This window comes from Amphichorda felina, assembly GCF_050947745.1.
Source record: "Amphichorda felina strain 45539 chromosome Unknown scaffold_8, whole genome shotgun sequence".
NCBI classification, from domain to species: Eukaryota; Fungi; Ascomycota; class Sordariomycetes; order Hypocreales; family Bionectriaceae; genus Amphichorda; species Amphichorda felina.
The window spans coordinates 1,331,537-1,357,246 of NW_028145042.1; the positions used below are offsets into that span (position 1 = coordinate 1,331,537).

The 25,710-nt window shown below is 55.1% G+C and overlaps 10 protein-coding genes across 10 annotated transcripts; 6 read left to right on the forward strand and 4 right to left on the reverse strand.

The window, feature by feature from the left end:
• Nucleotides 1–840: 840 nt before the first annotated feature.
• RNR2 (ribonucleotide-diphosphate reductase subunit RNR2) lies at nucleotides 841–2,287 on the forward strand (the record flags this gene model as incomplete). The annotated part of the gene is made up of 4 exons (XM_083197438.1): nucleotides 841–909; nucleotides 933–1,214; nucleotides 1,299–1,623; nucleotides 1,674–2,287. 4 exons carry the CDS (start codon nucleotides 841–843, stop codon nucleotides 2,285–2,287), a joined length of 1,290 nt encoding a protein of 429 aa, XP_083046906.1.
• Nucleotides 2,288–2,644: 357 nt separating this feature from the next.
• ACO1O0_008073 (signal recognition particle 9 kDa protein-domain-containing protein) lies at nucleotides 2,645–3,151 on the reverse strand (the record flags this gene model as incomplete). Its single annotated transcript, XM_083197439.1, has 2 exons — nucleotides 2,645–3,024; nucleotides 3,076–3,151. 2 exons carry the CDS (start codon nucleotides 3,149–3,151, stop codon nucleotides 2,645–2,647), a joined length of 456 nt encoding a protein of 151 aa, XP_083046907.1.
• Nucleotides 3,152–3,639: 488 nt separating this feature from the next.
• On the reverse strand, nucleotides 3,640–4,907 carry ACO1O0_008074 (WD-repeat containing protein SWD2; the record flags this gene model as incomplete). The annotated part of the gene is made up of 3 exons (XM_083197440.1): nucleotides 3,640–4,427; nucleotides 4,495–4,729; nucleotides 4,785–4,907. 3 exons carry the CDS (start codon nucleotides 4,905–4,907, stop codon nucleotides 3,640–3,642), a joined length of 1,146 nt encoding a protein of 381 aa, XP_083046908.1.
• A 1,879-nt stretch (nucleotides 4,908–6,786) lies between these two features.
• OAC1 (mitochondrial carrier domain-containing protein) lies at nucleotides 6,787–7,911 on the forward strand (the record flags this gene model as incomplete). The annotated part of the gene is made up of 4 exons (XM_083197441.1): nucleotides 6,787–6,803; nucleotides 6,873–6,947; nucleotides 7,011–7,612; nucleotides 7,670–7,911. The coding sequence occupies 4 exons, from the start codon at nucleotides 6,787–6,789 to the stop codon at nucleotides 7,909–7,911; spliced, it is 936 nt and encodes a 311-aa protein (XP_083046909.1).
• A 302-nt stretch (nucleotides 7,912–8,213) lies between these two features.
• Nucleotides 8,214–9,464, reverse strand: CTU2 (uncharacterized protein; the record flags this gene model as incomplete). The annotated part of the gene is made up of 2 exons (XM_083197442.1): nucleotides 8,214–9,309; nucleotides 9,376–9,464. 2 exons carry the CDS (start codon nucleotides 9,462–9,464, stop codon nucleotides 8,214–8,216), a joined length of 1,185 nt encoding a protein of 394 aa, XP_083046910.1.
• A 1,841-nt stretch (nucleotides 9,465–11,305) lies between these two features.
• Nucleotides 11,306–12,623, forward strand: ACO1O0_008077 (PH domain-containing protein; the record flags this gene model as incomplete). Its single annotated transcript, XM_083197443.1, has 2 exons — nucleotides 11,306–11,500; nucleotides 11,571–12,623. The coding sequence occupies 2 exons, from the start codon at nucleotides 11,306–11,308 to the stop codon at nucleotides 12,621–12,623; spliced, it is 1,248 nt and encodes a 415-aa protein (XP_083046911.1).
• Nucleotides 12,624–14,256: 1,633 nt separating this feature from the next.
• On the forward strand, nucleotides 14,257–15,504 carry ACO1O0_008078 (uncharacterized protein; the record flags this gene model as incomplete). The annotated part of the gene is made up of 1 exon (XM_083197444.1): nucleotides 14,257–15,504. The coding sequence occupies one exon, from the start codon at nucleotides 14,257–14,259 to the stop codon at nucleotides 15,502–15,504; it is 1,248 nt and encodes a 415-aa protein (XP_083046912.1).
• Nucleotides 15,505–15,629: 125 nt separating this feature from the next.
• On the reverse strand, nucleotides 15,630–16,824 carry ACO1O0_008079 (uncharacterized protein; the record flags this gene model as incomplete). The annotated part of the gene is made up of 3 exons (XM_083197445.1): nucleotides 15,630–16,514; nucleotides 16,561–16,701; nucleotides 16,765–16,824. The coding sequence occupies 3 exons, from the start codon at nucleotides 16,822–16,824 to the stop codon at nucleotides 15,630–15,632; spliced, it is 1,086 nt and encodes a 361-aa protein (XP_083046913.1).
• Nucleotides 16,825–18,410: 1,586 nt separating this feature from the next.
• PUB1 (uncharacterized protein) lies at nucleotides 18,411–20,073 on the forward strand (the record flags this gene model as incomplete). Its single annotated transcript, XM_083197446.1, has 5 exons — nucleotides 18,411–18,761; nucleotides 18,829–18,924; nucleotides 18,987–19,634; nucleotides 19,696–19,816; nucleotides 19,868–20,073. The coding sequence occupies 5 exons, from the start codon at nucleotides 18,411–18,413 to the stop codon at nucleotides 20,071–20,073; spliced, it is 1,422 nt and encodes a 473-aa protein (XP_083046914.1).
• A 2,761-nt stretch (nucleotides 20,074–22,834) lies between these two features.
• YAK1 (YAK1 family protein kinase) lies at nucleotides 22,835–25,647 on the forward strand (the record flags this gene model as incomplete). Its single annotated transcript, XM_083197447.1, has 5 exons — nucleotides 22,835–23,536; nucleotides 23,597–23,796; nucleotides 23,852–24,011; nucleotides 24,065–24,803; nucleotides 24,854–25,647. The coding sequence occupies 5 exons, from the start codon at nucleotides 22,835–22,837 to the stop codon at nucleotides 25,645–25,647; spliced, it is 2,595 nt and encodes an 864-aa protein (XP_083046915.1).
• Nucleotides 25,648–25,710: the final 63 nt, after the last annotated feature.

Sequence of the window (25,710 nt, forward strand, 5' to 3'; positions counted from 1 at the left end):
GGGAGGAATCGTGACGTTGGCCTTTTTTCTTCTTTTTCTCAGTTGGTTAAAAGTGCGGGCACAATCTACATTTTGCTTCTTGTAGTGCTTAGAGGAGAGTCGAGACATACCTCTAGAATAAGTGAGAAATAAACTACGGATTTGTCGTTACTGATGCTCCGATGGATCATGTACGAACGAGGTTTCCTGATGGGAAAAACTGTAAGCTCGCATCTCCGAAGGTCATCTCGGGGCTGGATATGGGCGAGTTTCGATAATGTTCTAGCTCAGCCGAAAGTCCGTGATCAGACCACGGAGCCACTGAAGGTGAGTCTGAGAACGCGCGATGTGGGCTTTGTTTGCTGATTGATGCTGATTGATAACGCGGTCATGACGTCTCGGCAGGTCCAGCTTGTCAAAGCTACCCTGGTCAAAGCCCCAGCTTGGCGGGGCAATGTTGGTGCTCTCGACCCTGTTCAAGACGCGACAATTCACGCGTTGTAGGTCGCGATGCCTGTCTAAAGAGGTGGCTGGTGGACTTGGAGAGCAGGGATCAGGTCGTTAGCAAGCGTGCAAATCCACAGCACATCTGTACCTGGCATGTCGGGACCCACCTGCAAGGGCTCCTAGCATCTTTCATTGGTGAATGACCTTGCTCATTAAAAACACGATCCAGACGCGTCGCCAACACGTGACGACGCATCTGCCTATGTACAAAAAGCGTAGTAGGCATCCCTTCCAGCTCGACTCATCTATCGCGTTCTCATCAACCAATTCTCGGCCAAACCTCAAGACGAGCACCTTTAACGCGTTCTCTCTTGTATAGATCATCCCTTCGCATCGTTGACCTTGATCACAACAATGGCTGCCGAAATCACCCCTTCGAAGCAGGTCAGTGACGTCGTCCATGATTCCGCCACATCCCTGATCGTCGGCTAACTCGGATGCTCCAGGCTGCTTCTGCCATTGACTCTCTCAGGATGGAGTCTCCCATTAAGAAGCTCGACTTCAGCGCGGCCAACAAGGAAAACAACCCCGTGGACGAGTCTGCCCTCGCCAACCTCGCAGAGCAGATGGACAACCAGAAACCCGAGATCCAGGAGGTGAAGAAGGTCGAGGAGACCAAGAAGGTTGAGAAGGAGGAGTCCGCAGTCGCCAAACCTGAGGTGTGCGACGAGCCGATTCTGCAGGAGAACCCTCAGCGCTTCGTCCTGTTCCCAATCAAGTATCACGAGGTATGTGACGCGTCTTGACGCGTAAAGTGGTTTCTGCGTCTTGGTAAAAATCGGGTACTAACACACCGCGTAAAGATCTGGCAGATGTACAAGAAGGCCGAAGCCTCGTTCTGGACTGCCGAGGAGATTGATCTTTCCAAGGATCTCCATGACTGGAACAACCGCATTAACGATGACGAGAAGTTCTTCATCTCCCACATCCTGGCATTCTTCGCCGCGTCGGACGGTATCGTCAACGAGAACCTGGTGGAGCGCTTCAGTGGCGAAGTCCAGATTCCCGAGGCTCGTTGTTTCTACGGCTTCCAGATCATGATGGAGAACATCCACTCCGAGACCTACTCGCTACTGATTGATACCTACATCAAGGAGCACGCTCAGCGTGAGCATCTCTTCAACGCCGTTGATACCAGTATGTTACCAACACTTTCCCATATGGACACAGTGACTGACTGGTTGTAGTTCCCTGCATTCGCAAGAAGGCCGACTGGGCTATTCGTTGGATCCAGGATCGCCAGTCGACTTTTGCTCAACGCCTGGTCGCTTTCGCTGCTGTTGAGGGTATCTTCTTTAGCGGCGCTTTTGCCTCCATCTTCTGGCTGAAGAAGCGTGGCCTGATGCCCGGTCTGACCTTCTCTAACGAGCTCATCTCCCGTGATGAGGGTCTGCATACCGATTTCGCCTGCCTGCTTCATTCCCACATGAAGAATCGTGCCAGCAAGAAGGTGATTGCTGATATCATCACCGACGCCGTCGCCATTGAGCAGGAGTTCCTCACCGAGGCCCTCCCTTGTGCCCTGCTCGGCATGAACGCCAATCTGATGAAGCAGTACATCGAGTTCGTCGCTGACCGCCTGCTGGTCGCTCTTGGCAACGACAAAATCTACAACTCCACCAACCCCTTCGACTTCATGGAGAACATCTCTCTCGGTGGCAAGACCAACTTCTTCGAGAAGCGGGTGGGTGACTACCAAAAGGCTGGCGTCATGGCCAGTACGAACAAGAAGAACGTCGAGGAGGGCCCGTCCGATGTGACCAACAACGACGGCGACTTCACCTTTGACGATGACTTTTAAGCTTGCCACGTTTTCGGCTCGTGCATAGCGTCCACCATCTCTGCGTATATACCCGTTTTCTTTTGTTACATTGTACATTGCGAAGCAGAGAGCCAGGGCGGCCTAGTCCTCGGCGAGAGGTTTCTTTGGTTTACAAGTGCTGGGCTTGATACATCCACCAGCGGCGTTTGGGTGTTTATTTGTGTACTGATGGAGGAACGGGCCATGGATTATCGCGACGGATCATGAATGTACTACTTTAGAAAAGACCTCCAAGAGGGAATGCAAAATGTCATATTCAACGAACACCCATCGACGCCTAAAGTCCAGTGATGCTCGAGTCCCTCGCTGCCATTCTTTCTGATCTAGGGTGCCCTTTTATTTCTTGCCCTTCTTCTTTTTCTTGCCACCACCACCCCCTCCGCTCGGCTGCCCTTGCGCTGTGGGAGTGCCCTTAGCATCAGTCTCAGTCGCGACGCCCGCCGGCGGCGCATCTGCCATGGCCTCCTCCGCTGGCGGTTCAGGCATGGCAGCCATCCCCCGTCCCAGACAGCCCAGCGAAGACTGTATCAGGCGCGACACCTCGGCGGCCTTGGTCGTGCGGTACTTGAGGACCACGCCGCTCTCGGGGTCGTACGTCTTGATCACGAGGCAGCCGCGCGGGGGCTTGGGCTCCGTCTCGGACGAGTCCTGGTCTTTGCGGGGCTTGACGGGCTTTATGGAATATCGCGTCGTTATGCGTGTCTGCGAGATGGAAGCTCAGGGTCAGCTGGGAGCGTCAGCATGGGGGAGAGAGCGAGGAGGGAGACTTGCGGTGGCGGGTCTGGCCTCGAGGAGTAGCTTGGACTGGTCGACCCATTCCTGGGCCGTCTTGAAGTACGGCATCGTATCGAGCGCTCTCTTATTCAAAGGTGATGATTCTATGTGCGATACTGATATAATTGTAGTCTCAATGGTGGTCGGATTATGATGTGGTTTGCGGTCGAGGTGCGTGATGTCGACGGTTGGATGGCGGCAAGATAGCTGGAGGAGTGAGTGGGTGGATTATTTCGTGGTGGGGCCTGAAATTCACCAGGTGCAGTTCCCCAACCGACATCAACATTCACCTGCTGGCATAGACAATACCTTTATTAAACAAACATGCAAAACTTTTGGCCATGACAGTAAAGATTCCACTATTTGCAATCTACATATACTACTGTGAAAATACCTGTGACTGCGCTCTGCGAAGTTTTCATGACTCTTCCCAGGTGTTTCCTTTATTCCTGCCCCTTTCTACCTATTTCCCAGGGTATAAACTGCTAGCTTTCTTGACAAGAAATATCACTGCGTCGTTTCCATGCCTTTGGTAAGTTTGATTTTCACTCCCTGTATCATACGCCGTGAGGATCAGGAAGCCAAAACAATAGCTCCTGGTCCGCAGTGGCGAAGAAATTGTAACGGGGGTTGAACGCTAAGACAGCTGATTCCCTCTTATCCTGGAGCGTATGCGCCGGCTCGAGGACTTTATGCTCGCTGGGCGTACCCATTGTGTCCCAGACAAGTACGTCCTTCTTGGTCCCACTCAGGACGAACCGCCCATCGGGTGTGAAGCAGCAGTCGCCGTTGCTGTCAAGCCTCGAGCTTTCGGCCGCGGCACCATTAGCCGCCTCAGCCTCGCCCGGCGCCAGGCGCCGCGTTCCACCCGACGGCTTGTGAAGGTAGGCCTTCAGAGTACCTTCGAATGCGTCGAGCAAGAAGTGGCCGTTGCCCCTGGTTCCAATTAGAAGCGACTTTCCATCGTTCGAGAACTCCAGCTTTGTCCAGCCCTTGACAAGATGCGAGGGGTCAATGGCCCGACCCTGCTCGACGAGGTCAATCGTGGCGAAGGGGGCCTTATCATAGTTGCGCATGTCGTATAGCAACACGGACCCCGCGCTTGGGCAGGCCACAGCAAAGACAGTCCCCGACGGGTCGTGGGCGGCCAGCGTGGGTGACTTCAGATTAAGCTGGCCCTGCCAATACTTTGTCTGGGTGTCCCATAGCCGCACGGTGTTGTCTTGCGAGCATGATATGAAGTTGTCGCTTCCCGGGTGGACAGCGAGACAGGTGACACTCCCTTCATGGCCTTCAAAGTACCGGATAAACGAGTTGTCGTGCGTCGCAAGGTATCGGATGGCATCTATTTTGCGCGGATCGGGTCAGTCCCTATGCCCACGGTCCAGAAGACTGCCAAATGAAGGGTTTACCATTCTGTTTTGTGCTGGCGTATATTATACTGGAGCTGGTATGTGTGAACTTGGCGAGCTTGACGCCGTACTTTTTGCTCAAGAGGCTCTTATCATGACGTCCTTCTTTAACATTATATATTTGTATCGTCTCGTCGCTGGCTGATGTCATGACTAGTTCGCCGTCGTCATCGTAGTCGATGGACTGAACGCAAGGTTGCGGACGCCCTTCCTTCACGTCATCGCGCCGGAACAGCTGCTTGAGCGTTAGGCCCAGTTGAATCGGGACTGTAGAAGATTCCACGACATACCTTGGTAGGCCGGAATGTGGAAATCACATCGCTGAGATTTGACGTGGAACTGGTAGTCCCCCCTAGCGTCCTTTGGATGTTGAGAGCTTCGGGTCGGTCGAGATCCATAGGCGTGGAGGCCATTTTGAGAGTCGTGATAGGGAGGCGATAGGTTTAAGGATAGGATAGACGAGAGGTCTCGGTCCGAGGAGGATTCGAAACGGGCGTCTAGGAGCTGACGTCGATTCCGCTGGCGGGGATCCTGGTCAAGACGAGGGAACCGGCAGCAAAGAGCTGCGCACAGTCGGTCTCAAGGCGCCATCCAATTGCCTCCGCCGGTTCAGATTGAGCTGCTGGTTCTCTGCGAGGGTCAGATTCTGATGATGGGAGGTCGCGTTACCGGGGAGGACATGCGAAAAGCCCAGGGATGATCGGAGCTTGGGCTCGAGCAAAATGTTAATTGCCAGCGCCAATCGAGCGCGACGTGGGGTACGAATGTACATTGTAACCCAGCCCCTTGCATCAGATCAGTAACTTGGAAGCCAACCACAAAACTCAATGCCGGACTACGGATGCTACTGAATTCTAAAACTTATTGCTGATATAAAGTGCAACGAACTATATTAGCAATTCTCCTTTGCTTATGTAGTACAGGATGACTTATGTGCACTCTAAGGTATTTTTATTATCTTCCCTAACAGTATTAGATCTCGTGCTCGCAGCACCCATATCCATCAAGCAGCACAGACTTCGATGGCACCAGTAAGAGAGTACGGATACCAGATAGGGATGGTTGCTAAGTCCCTACCTATCTTTCGGGAATCTACTTGATGCTTGCAAGTAAGTTTGGTCAAATGGACCGTACGGGTTGCGGGCAACCCCTTGCCCATCCTCTCGGGTATGGAACCTGCGGCAGTCGGCACCATGATTCATCAGAAGGTTCAACAGAATTGTTAGTGTGCCCTCCAATCGCCGCCGACGACAGGTCTCGCAGCATCTCGACCATCATGTCATGGTCACGGGGATACGGAGAACGGCACGGGACAGGCGGGGCCTGGATGCGGGGCCGCGAGGTGAGGAGCACCGAGACGACTTGTCCGTCACTGTGGCCGAGGCCATTGACTCAGGAGGAATACTGTGTAGGTATGATATGGGGAGCGGTGTAGCATTCTAATGGTACTGCCTGAAAGGCCTTCATCCGTATGTACAAGCAGTATACTAATATATGTGGCATGCTTGCTGGAGACTCGATGAAATTGCCCACCACCCCACGGATGCCGGAGGTAGCCGCTGGGTGGACGTGGTACGAGTATTTCTAGGGCCGCTGGTTCTCGCGAGACCCGATTCCCGTCCACGACGGAGCCGAGTCAGCGGTGGACCCGTGGTTTGATGACTCTGGTGGTGGTGACACCGTGACTCTGGTCCCGTGTGGTCCCTGACTTTTGTTTGAAGGGAGCTTCCGTTGGTGGCGGATCCCCGGAAGCCAACTGCGGGTCCACCCACGACACGACTACGGTGTTGATTGGCCTGGCGTAGCCAATTCAACCAATCCAGCCCTTCTGATTGGACCAAACTCAACGTCGCCGCGGCCGACTTCGGCTGCTAGCCTGCTCCTGGCACGAAATCTGCTCTCCACTGTAATTCGGCCTCTGCTCTCACTGCTGCCCTGAGTAGCAGCGCGGCTAGTCGAGGGCTTCCGCTTTCCGCTGCGAGCCCGACTTTGAATAATTACACTCGACTCCCTCCGCTCTCCCCATCTCCCCATCGCTCTTTCAGATCAAGCAGTGCTATCATGTAAGGCACTTCCCTTTTTGTGTCAGTAGCCCTGCGTCTAACCAAACTTGTTGCCTCCAGGTTACGGGGTTACCGGTGATTACTTGTATCAACGACCCTCACCGATTCCGAGTCGCGAGCCGACCCACGGCCGTGCCCCCTCGAGAGGGAGAAGACAGCTGTTCTCGCGTCGAGACGCTTCTATAGACCGCAATCACAGACCCAGCCCGTTCCACTGGGGTGAACGGCCATGTCGACTACAGTAGGGTACGCGCTTACCTTGCTCCTCCATCTGGCAGATATCCTCGCCAAGTCCAGCAACTGACAACGGAGCAGCGCCTTCATTGGCGGCGGCCTCGCAGCATGCGGTGCTGTCACAGCGACGCATCCTTTTGAGACGGTCAAGATCCGGTACGTGAACGCATATGTATTCGTGATTCTTCTACAGAAGCTGACGCGCTGCCCCCCATATAGGATGCAGCTGCAAGGAGAACTACAGCTCAAGGGCAAGCAGCCTCTACACTACCGCGGTCCGCTCCACGGAGTAACCACCATCCTGCGGCATGAGGGCGTGCGCGCCATCTACCGCGGTCTCGGCTGCGCGTATATCTACCAGATTCTTCTCAACGGTTGCCGTCTTGGTTTCTACGACCCTATGCGCCAAGCTCTGGCCGGCTTCTTCCTGAAGAACCCGAACGCCCAGAGCCTGCCCATCAACATGTTCTGCGGTGCCACCTCTGGTATGATTGGCGCCGCCGCCGGTAGCCCCTTCTTCCTCGTCAAGACACGCCTGCAAAGCTTCTCGACCTCTCTGCCCGTCGGCACCCAGCACAAGTACCGCAACGCCCTTGATGGAATGTCGCAAATTTACCGGGCTGAGGGAATTGCTGGTCTGTACCGTGGTGTTGGCGCTGCCATGATCCGCACAGGTTTCGGTAGCTCCGTCCAGCTGCCGACCTACTTCTTCGCCAAGAGGCGGTTGATGCGACATGCCGGTATGGAGGAAGGCCCGGCGCTCCACCTCGCCAGCAGCGCCGTGAGCGGCTTCGTTGTCTGCTGCTTCATGCATCCTCCTGGTAAGAATCGACCCCGGAATTGTGGATTCGTGCCATAACTGACTGTTTGCCTTGCAGATACCCTGATGTCCCGCCTGTACAACCAAAATGGCAACCTCTACAAGGGCGTCTTTGACTGCCTGGCTAAGACCATCCGCACCGAGGGTTTCTTCGCCATCTACAAGGGCTTCCTGCCACATCTCGCCCGAATCCTACCGCACACCATTCTCACGCTGTCCCTGGCTGAACAGACCAACAAGCTCATGAGAAAGGTAGAGATGTTTATGATTCCGTCAGTAGTCAATGCCAAGGCCACTTAGACGGCGGTGCGAGAAATATAAGGTAAAAGATAAAAATAAGCGAAGATTTGAAGGTCATATTCTGTATATAATTTCTTGAAGATTTGGTTGGAAAATTAGGTCTGTACATGGAGAGTTGGGCTCAGAGGTCGTGTTTGGAGTAGGCTATGCGCATAGAACTGGGGTCGGGGGTTGGGGAGGAGATCAAGACGATGCCTGATGCATTCATCCGGAGTTCTTGTCGATTTGATTTCTAGACTCGGGAAGCGGTCGCCCCGATAGGGCGAGTAGGGGGGCCAAAAGAAAGATCATGCTGATCATCATCATCCATTGATGGATCTCTTACAGCCGTAACACAGCCTTCCCTCATGCTGTGGCAGCTCGCCTCCCTCGTCGCCCATATCGCCTGCCCATCGCGAGTCTCCTTGCTCATCGAGCGTCACGCTGCACAGCCCGCAGAGCCTCTCGCCGCACACTCTGTCCAATTTGCCCGTGGTGCGCACCACATTGGCCACGATGCCCGAGTAGGGCTCCTCGACGCTCTCAAAGTACTTCGCCATGACCTCCTCGATGCTCGTGTCCTTATGCGAGACGACACTACTACTACTGCGGCCCCCTTCCCTGCTCCCCCCATCCCCTCCCAGGCCCAGATCTGTGAGTGAGGGCAGGAGAGAGATGTATGAGTTGATCTCGCCCTTGAACACCTCGCGCAATGGATAGTATATGGGGTACTCGGTCTGGGACACCGGGGTGGCATCAGACCCAGAAGCATAGGTGCACACCGTGTAGCGACCGTCGTTGACCTGCCACGGAACAGAGAAGCCGCGGCCGTTGGCAACCTCGGAGAGGGTCAGGGCGGCGAGGGCTGTGGTGCTGTGGCCGAGGAGGAGTGCCGTGTAGGACTTCTCCATGGCGACATGGAGGAGCAAGTGGCGCACGAGGAGACGTAGGATGTCCGCCTTGGCCGTGACGGACGGCAGCCGGTCGAACATGGCCCGGAGCCTCTCGGCCGGCGGCTGGTCGCCGTCTCCGAGACCCGGCAGCGCGGACCAGTCCACCGTACGCACCTCGAGGACTTTGCTCAGGTGGACACACTGGAACTCGACGCGGGGGAATTTTTCCTGGTACCGACTCAGGAGGCGCTGGGCAGGCGTGTTCGCTTGGTCATCGGGGCTCCGCCGCGGGTCTAGGTCTGTGTCTACGTGGACAGCCAGAACCTCGAAAGGGGATGAAGATTTCTTGCTGGCCTGGAGGCGCGCCTGCTCATCCAGTAGGCAGGCCAGGGCGCTGGATGAGGGCCCAAAGGACAGGCCAGCGGCATAGCGACGTGGCTCTGGCAGGCTGGATGTGCGGGTTTCATGACGCAGAGAGTCTAGGCGCTTAGCAACCTTGTTCTCGACAAACTGGATGTAGCATTTCCTGGCCAGGGTCAGTCTTAATCCACCGAGGCAGCAGAGTAGAACACAAAAAAAAAAGCGGCCTCACCTGCACGTTGGGGCGTGGCGAAGCTTCAACGGCGCATCTTCCGCCTTACACTTCTTGCAGAGACTTGAGTTGGATGACGACCCCGCCATTTTTTTTTTCCAGTTCTGCCCCTCGGTTCCCCTCGGTCCCCTGTTCTTTTATTGTATTCACAGTGGAGAGGAGGGTGAGTTTAGGCTGGAAATGAGGAAATCGGATGCTTGGGTGGTGGAATCTGTCGTCGTTTGGCAGAGTTTGATGGTCCAAGTGGTCACCAGTCATGCAGCGTTGTGTGGTGGATGGCAAAAATCCAGATCCGAATTCACACTTTGCCTGTGGCGTCTAACAGAACCTCCAAAGTATTAGCCCACAACGGCGTCCATGGTCGAACTGGCAACTCTCTTGAGCCACGAGGCCAACTATTTGCACCCCTTTGTAGATAATTTCGTTACTTTGGTCCTTAGTAGTTACTTGTTACTTTGGTTACCACAAGCTCATCATACTTTGTTTTCGTTGTCGGGTTTCACGACAGCACTGAGGTCTGCCTTCTGAGGGGGAATAACACCTTGTCAATCCACGAGAGGACTAATGGATAGATACTTCCGGCCAGTATATCCGTACATCTGAGGTTTCAACTTGCCTCAAAGCTGCGATACAGGCGGTTGTTGCTACTAGCCCCGGATCCAGGGGCGGCAAGTGGTTGGATCCCGTTTGTTGCTGACTGTGGCCGAAACCTACCACGGTCCCGTCTCCTGCGGCCTGCAAGGGATGCTGCCATCCCGTGCACGACGTGAAGTCGTGGTTGTAGGCAAACAGGACCAGATGCTCCGTAGGAATATAAGAAGGCGGAACTGGGAGCGGGCCACGACGGGCGGCCAGAAATGAGAGGAGAAGATGGAGGCACTGATGTTTGATTAATATCAGCAATTACAGTGAGGATCGGCTCAGTGCTAGCAGCGGCGGCTGCGAGTCTGCGACTTGCGTAGGTAGTGGCGGGTGACGTCAAACAGCGCCCAGACTCCAGGCGCCGCAAACTCTATCGTCCCAGACTCCCAATACCAGGCTGTCTCACTGTAAGATGAGTGGCTGCCGATGGCGCGCTATTGTTCTGGGGCCCAAGGGGTCTGGAATTTCTGGATCCAAGGTTCTCTCTGGAAATAACTGGAATAACTGGAGCTGGATAGCTGCATGATTCGCCCACCCGCTTCCGGCGCCGAAACCAACAGGCCAGTATTGCAGACCTCATCTGCTTGGGTGCATTACCAGCAAAACTCCCCTTCCTCCATCTCCTGTGACATTCATCAGCTCCTCTGCCCCGTTGTCATGCTCCCACTCGCTGCTCGCCCGTTTCACTACAAGCCCTCGACTCTCCCGATGTGGAAACCCATCGCCAGCACCACGCCCTTCCGCAACTTCTTGCGCCGCCCGGCTGCTCCCACCTCGGAACGCCCTTGCTGATCTGATCGTCTTGGCCCCGTCATTCTCCCGCTCTGTCCCACCAGAAAGTCAGAAACTCCCCGGATCATCGCGACAGCACCTCTTTTGCCTTCTGTCAGATCGAATCGTGTCCCTGCGATAGTGCGACGACATCGCCGGGAATACGTACACCTCACCAGGCAGCTGCCAAACCCCAGCACTAGCTACTAGAGCTACTAGAGCTACTAATACTACATAATCTGGGGGGTGCGCCAGCACTGCTCCCGGCGTGCCCTTCACCTCTCCAACGGCGGCTCCGAAGCAATTATCACTGCATGGGCGCAACCCCATTGTACTAGTACATCCCTACAGCTGTTCTCCTCCCTCGAGGAACCTGAAGAAATCAGGGCACCTGTGGCTCGCCTTCGATACTCCGTCACCATCTACCTCGCTGCATATCCGGACGGACGACAGGCCTGTAGCATCTTACCACGCCGACCGCTCCTAGATCACCTCCTAGACGAATACCTTGTCCACCATGGCTCAAACCCAAGTACAATCAGCGGGAGAGTCGCAAGGCTCCACCGCCAAAGTTACCCCTGAGCCTGGCAGTGCACGCCCTCGCAGTCGTCTTGACCTCGACACTTCGCCAGCAGTCCACCAGTTCGGCTGCTTTGAGGCCGACCGTGTCCTCAAGAGTGGATATGTCTTAAGGCGCACGCGGAAAACCAAGGTTAGTAGGCTGATTGTCCTAAGCCCCCAGTGATCCAATAACCTTGTACGTTCTGACTTGGGCAATGTAGGCCTGGAAGTCGACCTACCTCGTACTGCGACCGAACCGCCTGTCGATATATAATACAGATAAGGAGGACAAGCTGCGCCACCAGATCTACCTATCCGACCTGACGGCTGTTGTGTTCCTCAAGGACCCCAAGCACAAGCGCCACAACGTCTTTGGGCTCTTCTCGCCGTCGAGGAATTTCCATCTAGAGGCGCCATCACCGCAGGAGGCTGAATCGTGGGTCAATTTGATCCGGAAGGAGGCGCGCATCGAGGAAGAAGAGGAGGAGATGTTCCTCGCGAGCCCTGTAGCTCGGCGGAACACGCCTGGCGGCATGGCGCCGATTCCTGTGAACCGATCGGATCATCACTTGCCCAGACGAGAGATGGCTCTCTCAAGTTCGCCAGAGCCGATTGGTATACCTGTGCCCAATGCGGCGGGCGGCAACGGCCGGCGCAAGTCATCGCATATGGAGTCCTCGGGGCTCTCTGGGCTATCTGGGTTATCTGGGAACGAGCTAATGTCGCAGTCTGACATGTCTGACAACGACGTCGCACAGCGGATGGTATGCGGGTCATTTGAGAGCTTAAATATGACTCCTCCCCAGGAGTCACGTTCAGTTCCCACGCCTGGGGTAGCGAAACGTCAGCATCAGCAAACCGGCATCAGCCGCTCGCTCAGCCACGTGAGTGCCGCCCATGTCGAGCAGGACCCGGATCGTGTCATCTGGCAGGGCTGGCTCTACTTCCTCCGCACAAAGGGTGGCGTCAAGAAGTGGAAGCATCTTTGGGGCGTGCTGCGCCCACGCAACCTTATCCTCTACAAGGACGAATCCGAATACACCGCGCAGCACATCATCCGCCTCTCGGCCATTGTGGACGTCGTCGATATCGACCCCCTGAGTAAGAGTAAGACCAACTGCCTGCAAATCATCACCGAGGAGAAGAGCTACCGCTTCGCCGCCCACGATGAAGAGTCCCTCGTACAATGTATCGGCGCCTTCAAAAGCCTCCTGGCCAAACGGCGTGAGCTCGAGGCGAGAGCTGCAACTACTGGACAGCAGCATCAGCGGTGACACACGGCCTATGCCCCATGACAAAGGACTTGGGCTATTTATCATGGCGAGTTTTGTTTCCACTCCATCTCATGAATTACGACGAGCAAACTGTGCTCCTTATTCTTTTGTCATTTGTTTCGACAGCGGTTATTCTACCAGGACTGTTACAGGGTTTTGTTTATTGCAAGGCGTGTGCATTTTTCTCTTCCTGGGAGGTCGCCCGGAGTTGCTAGCGCTGGTCTCTTCGGACAGAGACAATTTCCCTCTGTTTTCTTGCCTCCACACAAGGTTTCTTTGAGGCTTAATTGTATGATTCTGAAACATGTACAAATTTATCATTAGCACCATTCTAGATGGTAGGGGGAAGTATAGGAACAGGAGCAGCTTCTCGGTGTTAGCGAGGGCACTCGCCATCCAGCAGCCTGGTGCTATGGATTCATTATCACATGTCCCTGCCGAATTCTCTTGTGTTTGTCCGTGCATCGGCACACTGCAGTAGACATGTTAGTACGTGTACATACTACTAGTACCTAGTATATGGTAAATACCAGTATCGAGTTCATCACATTGGCACGTCTTTTGACCTCCCTGGGCCGCCACAGCCTGGACACCTGCCCAAAACGGCACCTAACTAGCACCGTAGTGGTGTGGCACATTGATCTCGGGGCCCGCTCCTGGACAGGCCATGGACTCGGCTAGTACGAATACTACTCGTATGCGGTTACATGGAGGCTCTTGGTTGGCCCATATTCTTATTAGCTGCCGTGAACCGTGGCCCATGTTCATCGTCGTTGCGATTAACAGGCTGCCCCTCGTCCGATACTCCTCGTACTCGTCGAGCCCCTCCCGACGATCATCGCCACTCCGGAATGTATATCGGCCTGCCCGGCCATTATATACTAGTAACAAGGTGCAGAATATTACGCATAGTTCCCATCATGCATGTCCGGGGTCGACAGCACGAGCGGCCGACAGCTTCACACCGGTCTACTCCAATCTTGGGCCGTACGGGTGCGCCCGGGGTTGACGCGGGCTAGGCTTTCTGGATTAACTTATAAACCCATCTGAACAGTCCTCCAATAATGAAGAGGGAGGTTATTCAAAAGGAGTGATCGTCGCCATTTGATTCGTTTCGGATCGCATCTGTAGCTCAACTGGATAATAGCAAACTAGAATCGCCCGACCGCTGCATTGGTCCCCAACGTGGACACGAAGGTAATCCCGACTGATCCTACCTTGTCCTGCCCGGCATACTACCTTACTACCCGGTCAGGCTAGTCTATCCCTAGAACCTGCGACTGACGCTGTCGGGTGAGGCGACGACCATCCACCCACCCACCCTGGATTTTGACCCTGGCGAGTTGGCATGCCGAGAGGATGGACCATGAGGACGCACCGTAGACATGGGGCAATACTAGTATTGTGAAATTGCTGTATATAGGTCCTGGGTCCCCTCGTAACCATCCATTATGACCTCCGCTCCGATCCTGTTGTCAAGCCGTCATCTTGTTCCTCCGCCGCTCGCCCCCTCGAAGACTGTCGCCGGCCCCTCTATATAGCTTCCTTGTTCATGCCCACCTGTATATACATCCGCTGTCATCAATAGTCTTTTGCGATTTCCCGCCTCAGCTCCTGCGCCGAAGTCCGCACCATGAGGTTCCTAACCCATCTCTTGGCCGCGGGCTCTCTGGCCCTGCCGACTATCGTGGCCGAGAAGCCTAGTGTCCCGCTTAGTTCTTCCGAGCGGTGGATTGTCGACACCAACGGGGCGCGCGTGAAGCTCCGATGCATTAACTGGCCCGGCCACATGGAGCCGAACATCCCCGAGGGTCTAAGCAAGCAGAGCATCGACTATATTGCTGCCTGGATCGCCGGCGAGGGTTTCAACTGCGTGCGTTTGACGTTCTCCATCGACATGGCTCTGGACCCGGACATGAGGGTCGAGGATTCGTTCCGCCATGGCGCTGCCGAGGGTGGCGTCGACGAGGCTGCCGTCATGGAGCTCTACGAGAACGCAGTGGGGAATAACCCGTTCCTTGCGAACGCGACCAGGCTCGATGTGTTTGGCGCCGTCGAGGAGAAGCTGTGGGAAAGGGGAGTGATGACATTCGTGGACAACCACGTCAGCAAGGCCAAGTGGTGCTGCAACTTGGACGACGGGAACGGCTGGTGGAAAGATGCTCCCGGGTATATTGGGGTCAACAGCAAGTACTTTGATACCCAGAATTGGCTGGATGGTCTCAAGTTTATGGCTGAGTGGTCCGTTGGCCGCCCAGGTATCATTGGTATATCGCTGCGCAATGAGCTCCGCGCTCACGTCACTCAGATCCCTTGGGGCGGCGACCAGTGGTTCAAAAAGATGCCCCAAGCAGCCCGCATCGTCCACGAGGCCAACCCCGATGTTCTCATCTCTATTGGTGGCCTCGATGGTGGGAACAACCTTGGTGCGCTGCGCGATAACAGGATGCCTATCGAAGACTGGGAAGGCAAGCACGTGTGGGATGCTCACGCGTATGAGTTCACAGTTAACACTCCCAATTTCGGCAACTGTGATATCGAGAAGGCTGAATACGGGTTCCTTTTTGGGTTCGTTCTCGCTGAGGACACTGAACAGCGAGGTCCCCTCTGGCTCTCTGAGTTCGGTGTTGATATGACGGGTGGGGACAATGATGGTCTGTCTGACGAGCACCATGCCTACCTCACTTGCCTGGTTGGATATCTGGAGAACAACGATGCCGACTGGGCCTTGTGGAGCATTGCCGGATCCTTCTATATCCGAGAAGGCCAGGTCGACCGGGAAGATACCTATGCCGCCCTAGATAAGGACTGGAAGGGCTGGCGTAACGACAAGTTTAAGGGCATGTTGGGCAAGATGTGGGAGACTACCCAAGGGCCGTAGAGAGTCGGCAAAGCTGAATCGAGTCGGGGAACTGTCCGGTACCTATTTCGGTGTCCAAATCGCTTGGGTATTTAATAGACTAAACTTTGATGCCAATCTGTCAGGGTTCCGAGTTGCTCATGCTATCAGGTCCCATCAGGTTTGTCGAGGCCGAAAAAATCTGCGTCAAACTGTCCGTGCTCCATAGAAGTGTCGAAATTCTGCTCGTGGCTGTTCATAAGATCATTGAACGAGTTACCATCGTCCATGCTGAAATCGAAATCTGTCCCGTCCGCGGCGCCAAAATCCATATTGTCCATGTTGAGGGCGTCGAATGCCGCCGGTTCATTGAGCTGGTTGGCAGTGGTATCCGCTTGACCCTGGTTCCCAGCCGTCATGTCTGGTGCCGCGAGTGGGTCTTCATTGGGTTGTTCCGTAGACGCCGGAGGGAGAAGACCGTCCAGGGTCATGGAGTTGTTGCCTCCTTCGGCCGTAGCAAAATTCGCCAGGTCGAAAGACTGATCTTGGGTGTCTAGGTCGCCTTGACCGCCAGTCTCGGCTGGCGCTAGGGTAAATTCCATGTCGGTGAATGTTAGCTCCGGGTTGGGTGCCTCGGTACTTGCTTCACCTGGTAAGGCATCGTTCGGTTTCGAGACCGAGCCTGCTTTGTCTGCTGATGGTGGCGCCAGTGCCGTGGGGGTGGAAGTCTGTGGTTCGGGCTTTATATCACCCTGCGCGACAGCCTGCGGAGTTGGAGAGGTGACAGCCGGGTCATCATCCGAGGGGACAGGAGCAGAGACATCCATGCCCATGTCAGGGAATGGCGCGATAGGCTTGGTCTCGGTTCTTTGATCTGTGACATAGGGCTCCCCGTTGCCTCTAGGGGGAGAATCCAGGTCAATAACCATGGGTGGTTTTGATTGAGCCTCCACAGGATGAGGACGTGCAGCCAAATTCCTGGTGGCTTGCATGCGTGCCATGTCGCGCTGCATCACTGATTTGGCTCGGATCTGGATGGCTGCCGTTAGAAACTGATGATGATAGGGGATCGAGAAGAGGAAAACGGGAGAGGCTCACAATCTCGTTCTCGAGATCGTCGAGGGCGGAATGAAAGGCCCGCATTGTCTCTGGCATCTTGAACTGAACGGGGGATTGCCCTTGGCCATTGTTTCCAGAACTGTTACGAGAGGCACGAAGCGCCTTGCCCGTATGAATGAGCTTGAGAGGGTTGCTATTAGCGACTCATGGGAGTGAAGATGGGCCTGGCTGGAGGCTGCTCACCACATCGTTGAACATGTCTTGCAGGACATCGAGAGAGTCCCTGGCATCTTGCGACGCCATGATGAAAGTCCGAGTCCGTCTAGCGGTGGTGGACTCTCTATAGGTAGTAAGGTAAAGAAGTGTTACTCGTATATAGTAGTACGCAGGCAGACGCGTGCTTGGGTGTGCGTTCGGTTAAGCAGTTATGTAGAGAGTGTTGTGCATCTGCAAGGTGTGATGGAGCGCTCACCTGTTCTTTAGGTAGTGCGAGGAGATGATGTAGCACTGTGCCATCCAACAAATCGCCCCGACAACCTCACAAAGCACCAAGCCACAGCAGAGCCACCAGGTAATACAAAGTATTATGCAAACCTGGAATGCTGGGGGCTACCGGGAAATCAACGGCCCGGGCACCACAGCACTAACATGGAACCTTGGATTGCATCCATCGTTGGGAATTATGTTGGAAGACACCGCAGGTCAGGCACGCACCAACTTGCAATTAAGAAAATTGTACGGATACATTCTGACCAGTCTGTTGGGTTTATCATTGGCGCATCTGCACAACGTTCCCGTCATCGGACTACGAATATAGGCGCTTGTGTTCTCCCGATAGCACGTGTATGAATATAATTGAGTGTTGGCACTGGGTGTTTGAACTGAAGTCTTGATTGGATCCACGGCCAACATTCCTGTGGGAATTGGGAGACCCAACTTGGTATTACTCAACCCATCGTCTAGCCTTCGCGAAGTACTGCCAGCACTATAGAGTAGGTACAATGTAATATTACATACTACGAGTAGTATCTGAAGGAACGCATAGGTACCTGGCTGGTGTAAAGATAGCTTCGAGAAGGTGTACTCGGTCTCAGCCACCTCTGCCTGCTTCCACAGTTCCACTAGACCCGTCTCACACCGATGTCTCGGTGTGCGAGCCACTTGGGAAGTTGTGGGGTGTTGGTCAAGTTAAATGACTGGCTAGTACCGGCCAATCACAGGGCACCAGAGGGGCGGTCTATCGTTGGCCCCCTCATCACTCTCTCCACCAGCCTTTTCGCCATCCCTCGACCGCCAGGCTGGACCTGAATCTCGAATACCTACCACACCTTTGACATCCACACAACTACCCCTCGAAGCGGCGTTGCGATTTCGGGACCAGGTCCTCGCGTGTCTGTTTCCTTACCGTTTGTCTGCTTTGCTGTTGTCGTCGTTTATTTCCCTTTTTCTCCCGTCACCTCATCTCTCATCTCTCATCTCCTCTGGTCTCCTCTACTCCTGTGGCGTCCTCTAGCCTGGATCAGCTTGCTTGCTCTCTTGGTTCTCCACGAAGCCACTTGGAAATCATTCCGAGCTGCAACAGTTTGTGACTCCGCCAAGTCTTCCTCTATCATCCTCGCGACCTCGAGTTCGGATTCTTCGCGTCCGATATATCTCGTCAGTCCGACACTCAAGCTCACTGCCCAATCGAGTCGAACGATTGAGAGCTTCCTCTTCACCCAACGACCAACCACCGTGCCTTCCTCGAAGTTGTTCGTCAACTTCGTGCGCAACCCTAGTTCACTTGCGACACAGCTACATAGCTGCACTCCAAGTAGCTAACTCGAGGCAAAACGACGCTACCCAACCTGTTCGTTTGTAATCGCCGTTGAAAGCACCCCACCGCCACCATGGCCGACTCCAATGCCCCCCCTCCTCCCCAGGCCAACACTGGTGCTCCAGGCTTCGAGGCCGGGCAGAATGGGCAACCCGGAGCATCCCATCTCCCGCCGCCCCCTTTGCACATCCCCCAAAACACGAACCCGATTCCGACCGCAATTACCTCCCCACGATCTGGTGCCGAGAAGAGTGGCATGATGTCCCCGACCAGCGCAGGCGGCTTCCGACGCGCAGCTCCCGAACCTAACAAGAGGGCCCTGTATGTCGGAGGATTGGACCAGCGAGTCACCGAGGACGTCCTGCGACAGATTTTCGAAACCACCGGCCACGTCCAAAACGTCAAGATCATCCCGGACAAGAATGTGAGCTTACTCCAAGGACTCGGCAGAGGCGTAAAGCTGTTGGAAGATGCTAACAAGATCTCCACAGGCCAAAGGCTTCAACTATGGATTCGTCGAGTATGACGACCCTGGGGCTGCTGAGCGGGCCATGCAGACCTTGAATGGGCGACGAGTTCACCAATCGGTATACCATCTTCATCCAGTGGAACATTCTTATGGAGGCTAATTGTGTCTGTGCGTAACCAGGAAATTCGCGTTAATTGGGCATATCAGTCGAACACAACTAGCAAGGAAGACACATCGAGTCACTTCCATATCTTCGTTGGGGATCTTTCCAATGAAGTCAATGACGAGGTCCTGCTGCAAGCCTTCTCCGCATTCGGATCAGTTTCTGAGGCACGTGTCATGTGGGATATGAAGACCGGTCGGTCGCGGGGCTATGGTTTTGTGGCCTTCCGCGATCGTCCTGAAGCTGAGAAGGCTCTCAGCTCCATGGATGGCGAATGGCTGGGATCTCGTGCAATTCGATGCAACTGGGCAAATCAAAAGGGTCAGCCATCAATGGCACAGCAGCAGGCGATGCAGGCCATGGGTATGACCCCCACGACCCCTTACGGTCACCACCAATTCCCTGCGCACGGCGTTGCTAGCTACGAGGTCATCTTGGGCCAGACTCCCAACTGGCAGACCACTTGCTACGTTGGAAATCTCACCCCTTACACGACTCCGAATGAAGTTGTGCCCTTGTTCCAGAACTTTGGCTTTGTTCAGGAGTCGCGGTTCCACGCTGACCGCGGCTTTGCCTTCATCAAGATGGACACGCATGAGAATGCGGCCATGGCTATCTGCCAGATGAATGGCTACAATGTCAATGGCAGACCCTTGAAATGCAGCGTGAGTCTCCCCGCATAATCCTTATAGAAGCTTTTGTGTTAACATGAGTGCGCGTGCTCAGTGGGGCAAGGACAAAGCACTCAACGCCCAAAACTTTGACCCATCCCAGCAGTACAGCCCTCAGAGCGCTCAGACCCCCGCTGGCTACCCCGGAACGCCTACTTTTTACCCTCAGTATGGAGGTAAGTGTCTTGAAACTAGTCCATGATGGCGACGGAGGCTAAGAGAACAAGACCCGGCCCAGTACGGCGGTCAGCAGGGCAACTTTGGTGGGCCGCATCCCGGATCCCCTGCTGGGTTTGCAGGCTCTCCCATGGGCTATGCACCCCCTCAAAGTGCCGGCGGTTTCGGTCGCGGCCAGCAGGCTCCCCAGGCTCAGTGGTCGCAGCCACCTCCTGGACAGAACTTCAACAACGGTTTCGGCGGCTACCAGTCATAGGAAGGGGTAGGCCGCCCTACCGTCCGCCGCATGATTCACCGCAAGGCTGGTAGATCTTTCCCTTCCAGATTATCCCGTTGAGCAGGAGCATTTCGTCATTTAAGATACCTGTTGACGTTGTTCGCAAGTCTTTGACAAACCCCCTCTCTTCTACGATTCTTATGGCTCTTTTCTTTATGGCTCTTTTTCTTCCGTTACGTCTCAAAAATGGTTTCCATGGGCTGCGATGCTCTCGTTTAACGCATTTCTCTACCTGTTCCGTGATTTCCACTCTGCTTGTATCTGTTGTGCGAGTGTAGTTTCTCTGTCTGATTTGGTCTCGGCTGGATCGGGGCGATGAAAACGTTTTGTCACTAGGATACCTTTTCTATCAGTTTGGCTCGGGCCTAGTTCCCTGTTTTCCTTGTCTGAAGTTTTTCCTATTGATGACGAGGCCACGAATTTCAGTTGTCTTGGATGTTGATGACTTTTGGGGTCATACCATGTCATGTCCCGAAAAGGACAAGCTGTCCCGGAGGACATTTGCACCATAACGAGAAATGCTCTCAGGAGCAGACGGCGAATTGTATAGGAACGCGTATGAGCATGCTGTGGATAGAGACGGTTGTTGGGTAGGAGAGTTGAGACGGGAGGTTACTAGTAATGGAGAGAACCGCATTTCAGCGAGAGATGAGCTGTCTTGGAGTCCGTGAGGGATTCGCATTGAGGCCTTGTTATATACCCGGGCAGTGTCGTGGCGAAGTTGTGAGAGGATGTACTGGTAGGTTAGATCGGCTCCTTTGCTGGAAGAGGTGGTTGTCACCAGGACAGTACAAGTAATAGAGCTGAGTGATGAGGCTATGTGAATGAGTAAACACCAGGGCCAGTATGGTTTACCACCAGTAACCACCAGGTACGCTGTGTATGTTGGATGTTGACTGCTGAGCTGCCGAGATTAGACCCCCTCTGCTCTGAGAGCGATAGCCATACCTGTGGGGACGATAATTGCTGGTTGACTATGAGTATCCGTACGTAGCTATGGATTCCGCAAGAGAGTAAGGACGGGCATGCAGGCTCACTCCTGTTGGGTGATATTTTGGTGCCTGAAGGGCCAAGGATATTCAACTAGGCGGCGGCTTCTCAGAGCCTGCGTCAGTCCCACAGTGCCCTTGTCGGGATCTTCGACTTCTGGACGTATCACCTTGTTATCACAACATGTCTGGCATGTGGTCCGTGGCAGTCCAAGTGCTTCCTTGACTTCTAAAGTGCACTCCCTACTGGATGATGGTACGAAGTAAATAATCTTAGAAGTTGGCCGTACTTGTAAAGGTTAGTAGGAGGCATTGGAGGGCGGAATAACCGCTTTCAGCATCGTACTAATAGTACCTAGTAGGTAGATAAGTAGGTACTTAAGTAGGATGGATGTTGGAACCTGGAAGTTCCCCAGGCCCTCTGGTGGTCTCTCAGACTCCCGGTCCTTCTACCCGCGCTGATGTCAGGCGCTGAGGGGGCGGGTGGCAGGCGCTTTGGGGATCACTGGCGCCAGGCGGTGCGACATCCCCAGGTGGGCAGTCTCCCCCGCCTGCCCCCCGCCAGGTCCACATCCATCGCCTGGGCAGCCAGTGCCAGCCACTGGCCAGTTACTCAGCTAGTGGAGGATTGGAGGTCTCAGCGCTACGGCGCTACGGCGCTGCGAGTCTGCGAGACTGCGACACGCAGTGGAGGTTCTGCTCCCCGGGCCACCACTCGATGGTGCCACTGAAGGAACCTTGGAAGCTGGAACCCATGCAGGCTGCGTTCGCTGGATTCGGTGGATTTGTTGGAAGCTGACGTCTGGGGGTGTTGATGCTCCGCCATTCACACCTGTGGGCCTCCCTGGCGCATCCCAGCAAAGCACCCACGCTCAGCCCTCTCTCTCTGAGTCTCGCCTGCGCATCTTGGTGCGCAATCTATTACTCGTAGCTCACCACATCACCACATCACCACAACACCACCACACCACCACAAGTCACAGGGCATTCGCAGCTCGCCATATTCCTCCCGCACATTTGCGCGGCACCGCTACAGCTTCACCATGAGCACGTAGCTTCTAAGCTTCTACCTTGATTCTCCATCCTCCGTGCACACCACGCACACCTATTCGTGCCTCCTACTACCTAACTACCACGTACCTAACAGGTCGCATCCGCCTGGGCCACGGGGCAACTTTGGCTCCCAACCTGCAACCCCAGGTGCCCAATTCCGCGCCCACCAACTCCCAATCGCAACCTGCAGCAACAAGCCTCCTCAAGCCGACGAATACAGTACGAAGCACCAATCTTTGGCTGGCCATTCTTTGCCATTCTTTCAATTTGACTCCCGTCCGCGTTCCTTTTCTCTCATTTCCCCCTCGCCTAGCCTTCGCTCACCCCGCGACTGGACTCGGGCCAGCTCTCAAAACAAGCTTCAGCCATTCGGTGACGACGAGGTCTTTTCCCGAATTTCGCCCCCTCACAGTCTAACCTCCACTCTTAACGAACCTCCTCCAACTCCAGAGACAACTGGCGACGACAGCGACGACGGCGACCACGACGACCAGTCTCGACATCAGCTCTGCCGTCGCCGCCGCCGCCGCCGCCGCCGAGGCGGATCGACGATCCGACGTTGATCGATAACACAGCGCAACGCGACCCTGACACCCAAGTGCTTCTCACCGCTGCCCACCATGGATCCCCAATGGCAGCCATACTCCGACTCCGCCGGTGGTCCTCGTCGACATAATGGCTCTGTTCCACACCCGCAGATGCCTCCCGACTACGCGGCTCAGCATCAGCAACATGCTGCTCCGGCCCCAGCCCAAGCTGGTTACAAGTATGATCACTATCACGGCGGACCCCCAGGGGGTTCTGCAGTAGCAACCGCTACTGCCGCCGGTGCCAACCCACCGCCGTCAGCCATGAGCGGCTCTCACATGCACGACGGCAATGGAGACGTGCCCATGCACGATGCTGGTATCAAGTACCCTATGAGGCCCCATCACCAGTCTCATCCCTCGGGAAGTCGCGCGTCGAACGCCCACCCGGTCCAGGAGACCTCCGCCGCTGCGCAGCGATACTCGCCCATGGACACGCTCTCGCCCGCCTCCCCGTACACGGCCAAGCCGACACAATTCGGGAACGCGCCGGCGCAGAGACAGTCTCCCGCCAAGCAGGGTGAATACCCTCAAGCCTCATACTATGGCGGACGCCAGCAAGGACAACAGCTTCCGCCCATTACCCCGTACGCTTCGGCGCAGGATGGATACCCCTCGTCTGCCGTATCCGCGGGAGTCGATTCGCCTTTCTCTGCCGACCCCAAGTCCCCACGCCGCCAGGCGGCTCCAATGCCGGCGCCACGAGGCCCTGTTCCAGAGTTTCGGAAGATTAGAGGTCCTGCCGATCTGCGACCCAAACACAGCCAGCAGCCGCCATTCCGGCGGGCGAACCCCGAGGGAGGTTTTATCAGCGTAGGTTATCCCCATTACCCCAAAAGACTGAAGTATCGAGCTCTAACCGCTGGCCTGCAGCCCCTACAAGCTTTGACGTCCCACCTCCCTGCTACGTATCGTATCTGCAACCCCGAGTTCAAGTACGAGACATCACGGAACCCGCGGAGAGTCTTGACCAAACCAAGCAAGGGTGTCAAGAATGACGGCTATGACAACGAGGACAGTGACTACATCCTCTACGTCAATGATATTTTGGGCTCCGAAGAGGCCGGCCACAAGTGCGTCGAGGCCCTTTCCCTTTCATACCATTGCGAAGCTAACGAGTTCTTGTAGGAACCGCTATCTCATCCTTGATGTCCTCGGCCAGGGAACGTTTGGACAAGTTGTCAAATGCCAAAACCTGAAGACCCAGGAGGTGGTGGCTGTCAAGGTCATCAAGAACCGGACGGCCTACTTTAACCAGAGCATGATGGAGGTATCGGTTCTCGATCTGGTATGTTTTACCTACTTCTGTGATGGGAGATGATGTGCTAAAACTCTCGCCAGCTGAACACCAAACTCGACAAGAACGACGATCATCATTTGCTACGTCTCAAAGATACTTTTATCCACCGCCAACATCTCTGCCTGGTCTTCGAGTTGCTCAGCGTGAACTTGTACGAGCTTATCAAGCAGAACCAATTCCGCGGGCTCAGCACAACTCTCGTCCGCGTCTTTGCCCAGCAGCTGCTGAACGGCCTTTCGCTGCTCAACAAGGCGCGGCTCATCCACTGTGATCTGAAACCGGAGAATATCCTGCTGAAGAACCTCGAAAGTCCCATCATCAAGATCATCGACTTTGGATCCGCCTGCGACGAGCGCCAGACAGTATATACCTATATCCAATCGCGGTTCTACCGCTCGCCGGAGGTCTTGCTGGGGTTGCCCTATTCCTCCGCGATCGACATGTGGTCTCTTGGGTGTATCGTGGTCGAGCTATTCCTGGGACTGCCTCTGTTTCCTGGCTCATCTGAGTACAACCAGGTGTCGCGGATCGTCGAGATGATGGGAAACCCGCCAAATTGGATGCTTGAAATGGGCAAGCAGTCCACCGAGTTCTTCGATAAGCGGCAAGACGAGTTCGGTAGGAGGACATTTCATCTCAAGAGTATGGAGCAGTACGCCCGGGAGCACTCTACAAAGGAGCAGCCGAGCAAGCGGTACTTCACCGCCAATACGCTCCCCGAGATTATCAAGACGTATCCTATGCCGCGGAAGAACATGAAGCAGAGCGAGATTGACAGAGGTGAGTAGTGTAAGGCATCTCGAGTAGCTGGAAACTAACGGATCATGCAGAGATGAATAACCGAATTGCCTTTATCGACTTTGTCCGGGGCTTGCTAACCATCAACCCGCTGGAGAGATGGTCGCCTCAGCAAGCCAAGCTACACCCCTTCATCACCCAGCAGAAGTTCCAAGGGCCCTTTGTCCCACCCATGAACCTCAAGACGAGCTCGCTCAACCGATCTCCCGCTCCCGGCACCCAACAACAACAGCAGGCCGAGGCTCTCAGTAAGCAGCGTGCACAAGCAGCACAGGCCCAGGCGAACTCGGCCGCGCAAACGCCATATAGTCCCATGTCAGGGAGCCAGTATGCGCAGCCGGGGCATGGTCAGCCGCCAATGTATGGGAGCACCCCTGTCTACTCGTCAGGAAGCTCCAATGCAACCCCGGCCTATGGAGCTCAACCGAACCAATATGGCCAGATGGTCATGTCTCAACAGCCGCAGCAGATGCCTCCAGGGCAGTACGGAAATATGGCGCAGCAAAATATGTACCAGCAGCAGGGGATGCGAACCAACCGACAACGGGCCTCGACAATGGAACAGCAGCAGAGCGGCATTCCCGCTGCGATCCAGCGCGTCGCTAGCCACCTAGATCCCAGCCAGCCGATCCGACTCCAGCCCAGCCCGGCTTACTATCCTCCGCCAGGAGAAGGAATGCCTGGTGTCGACGGCTCGGCGGCCCGTGGGAATCGGCGGACGAGCCGAGCTCAGCAGGGCGCTCGCGGAAACCGTGACTTCATTCGGAACCTAGAAGAGCGGACCATGGAAGAAGGATTCATGGGGAACCAAAACCCGTGGCATTGAAGGACCGACTGGGAGTCTATGAGAGTGGTATGCCACAGCTTTACCACGACAGGCACTCAAAAT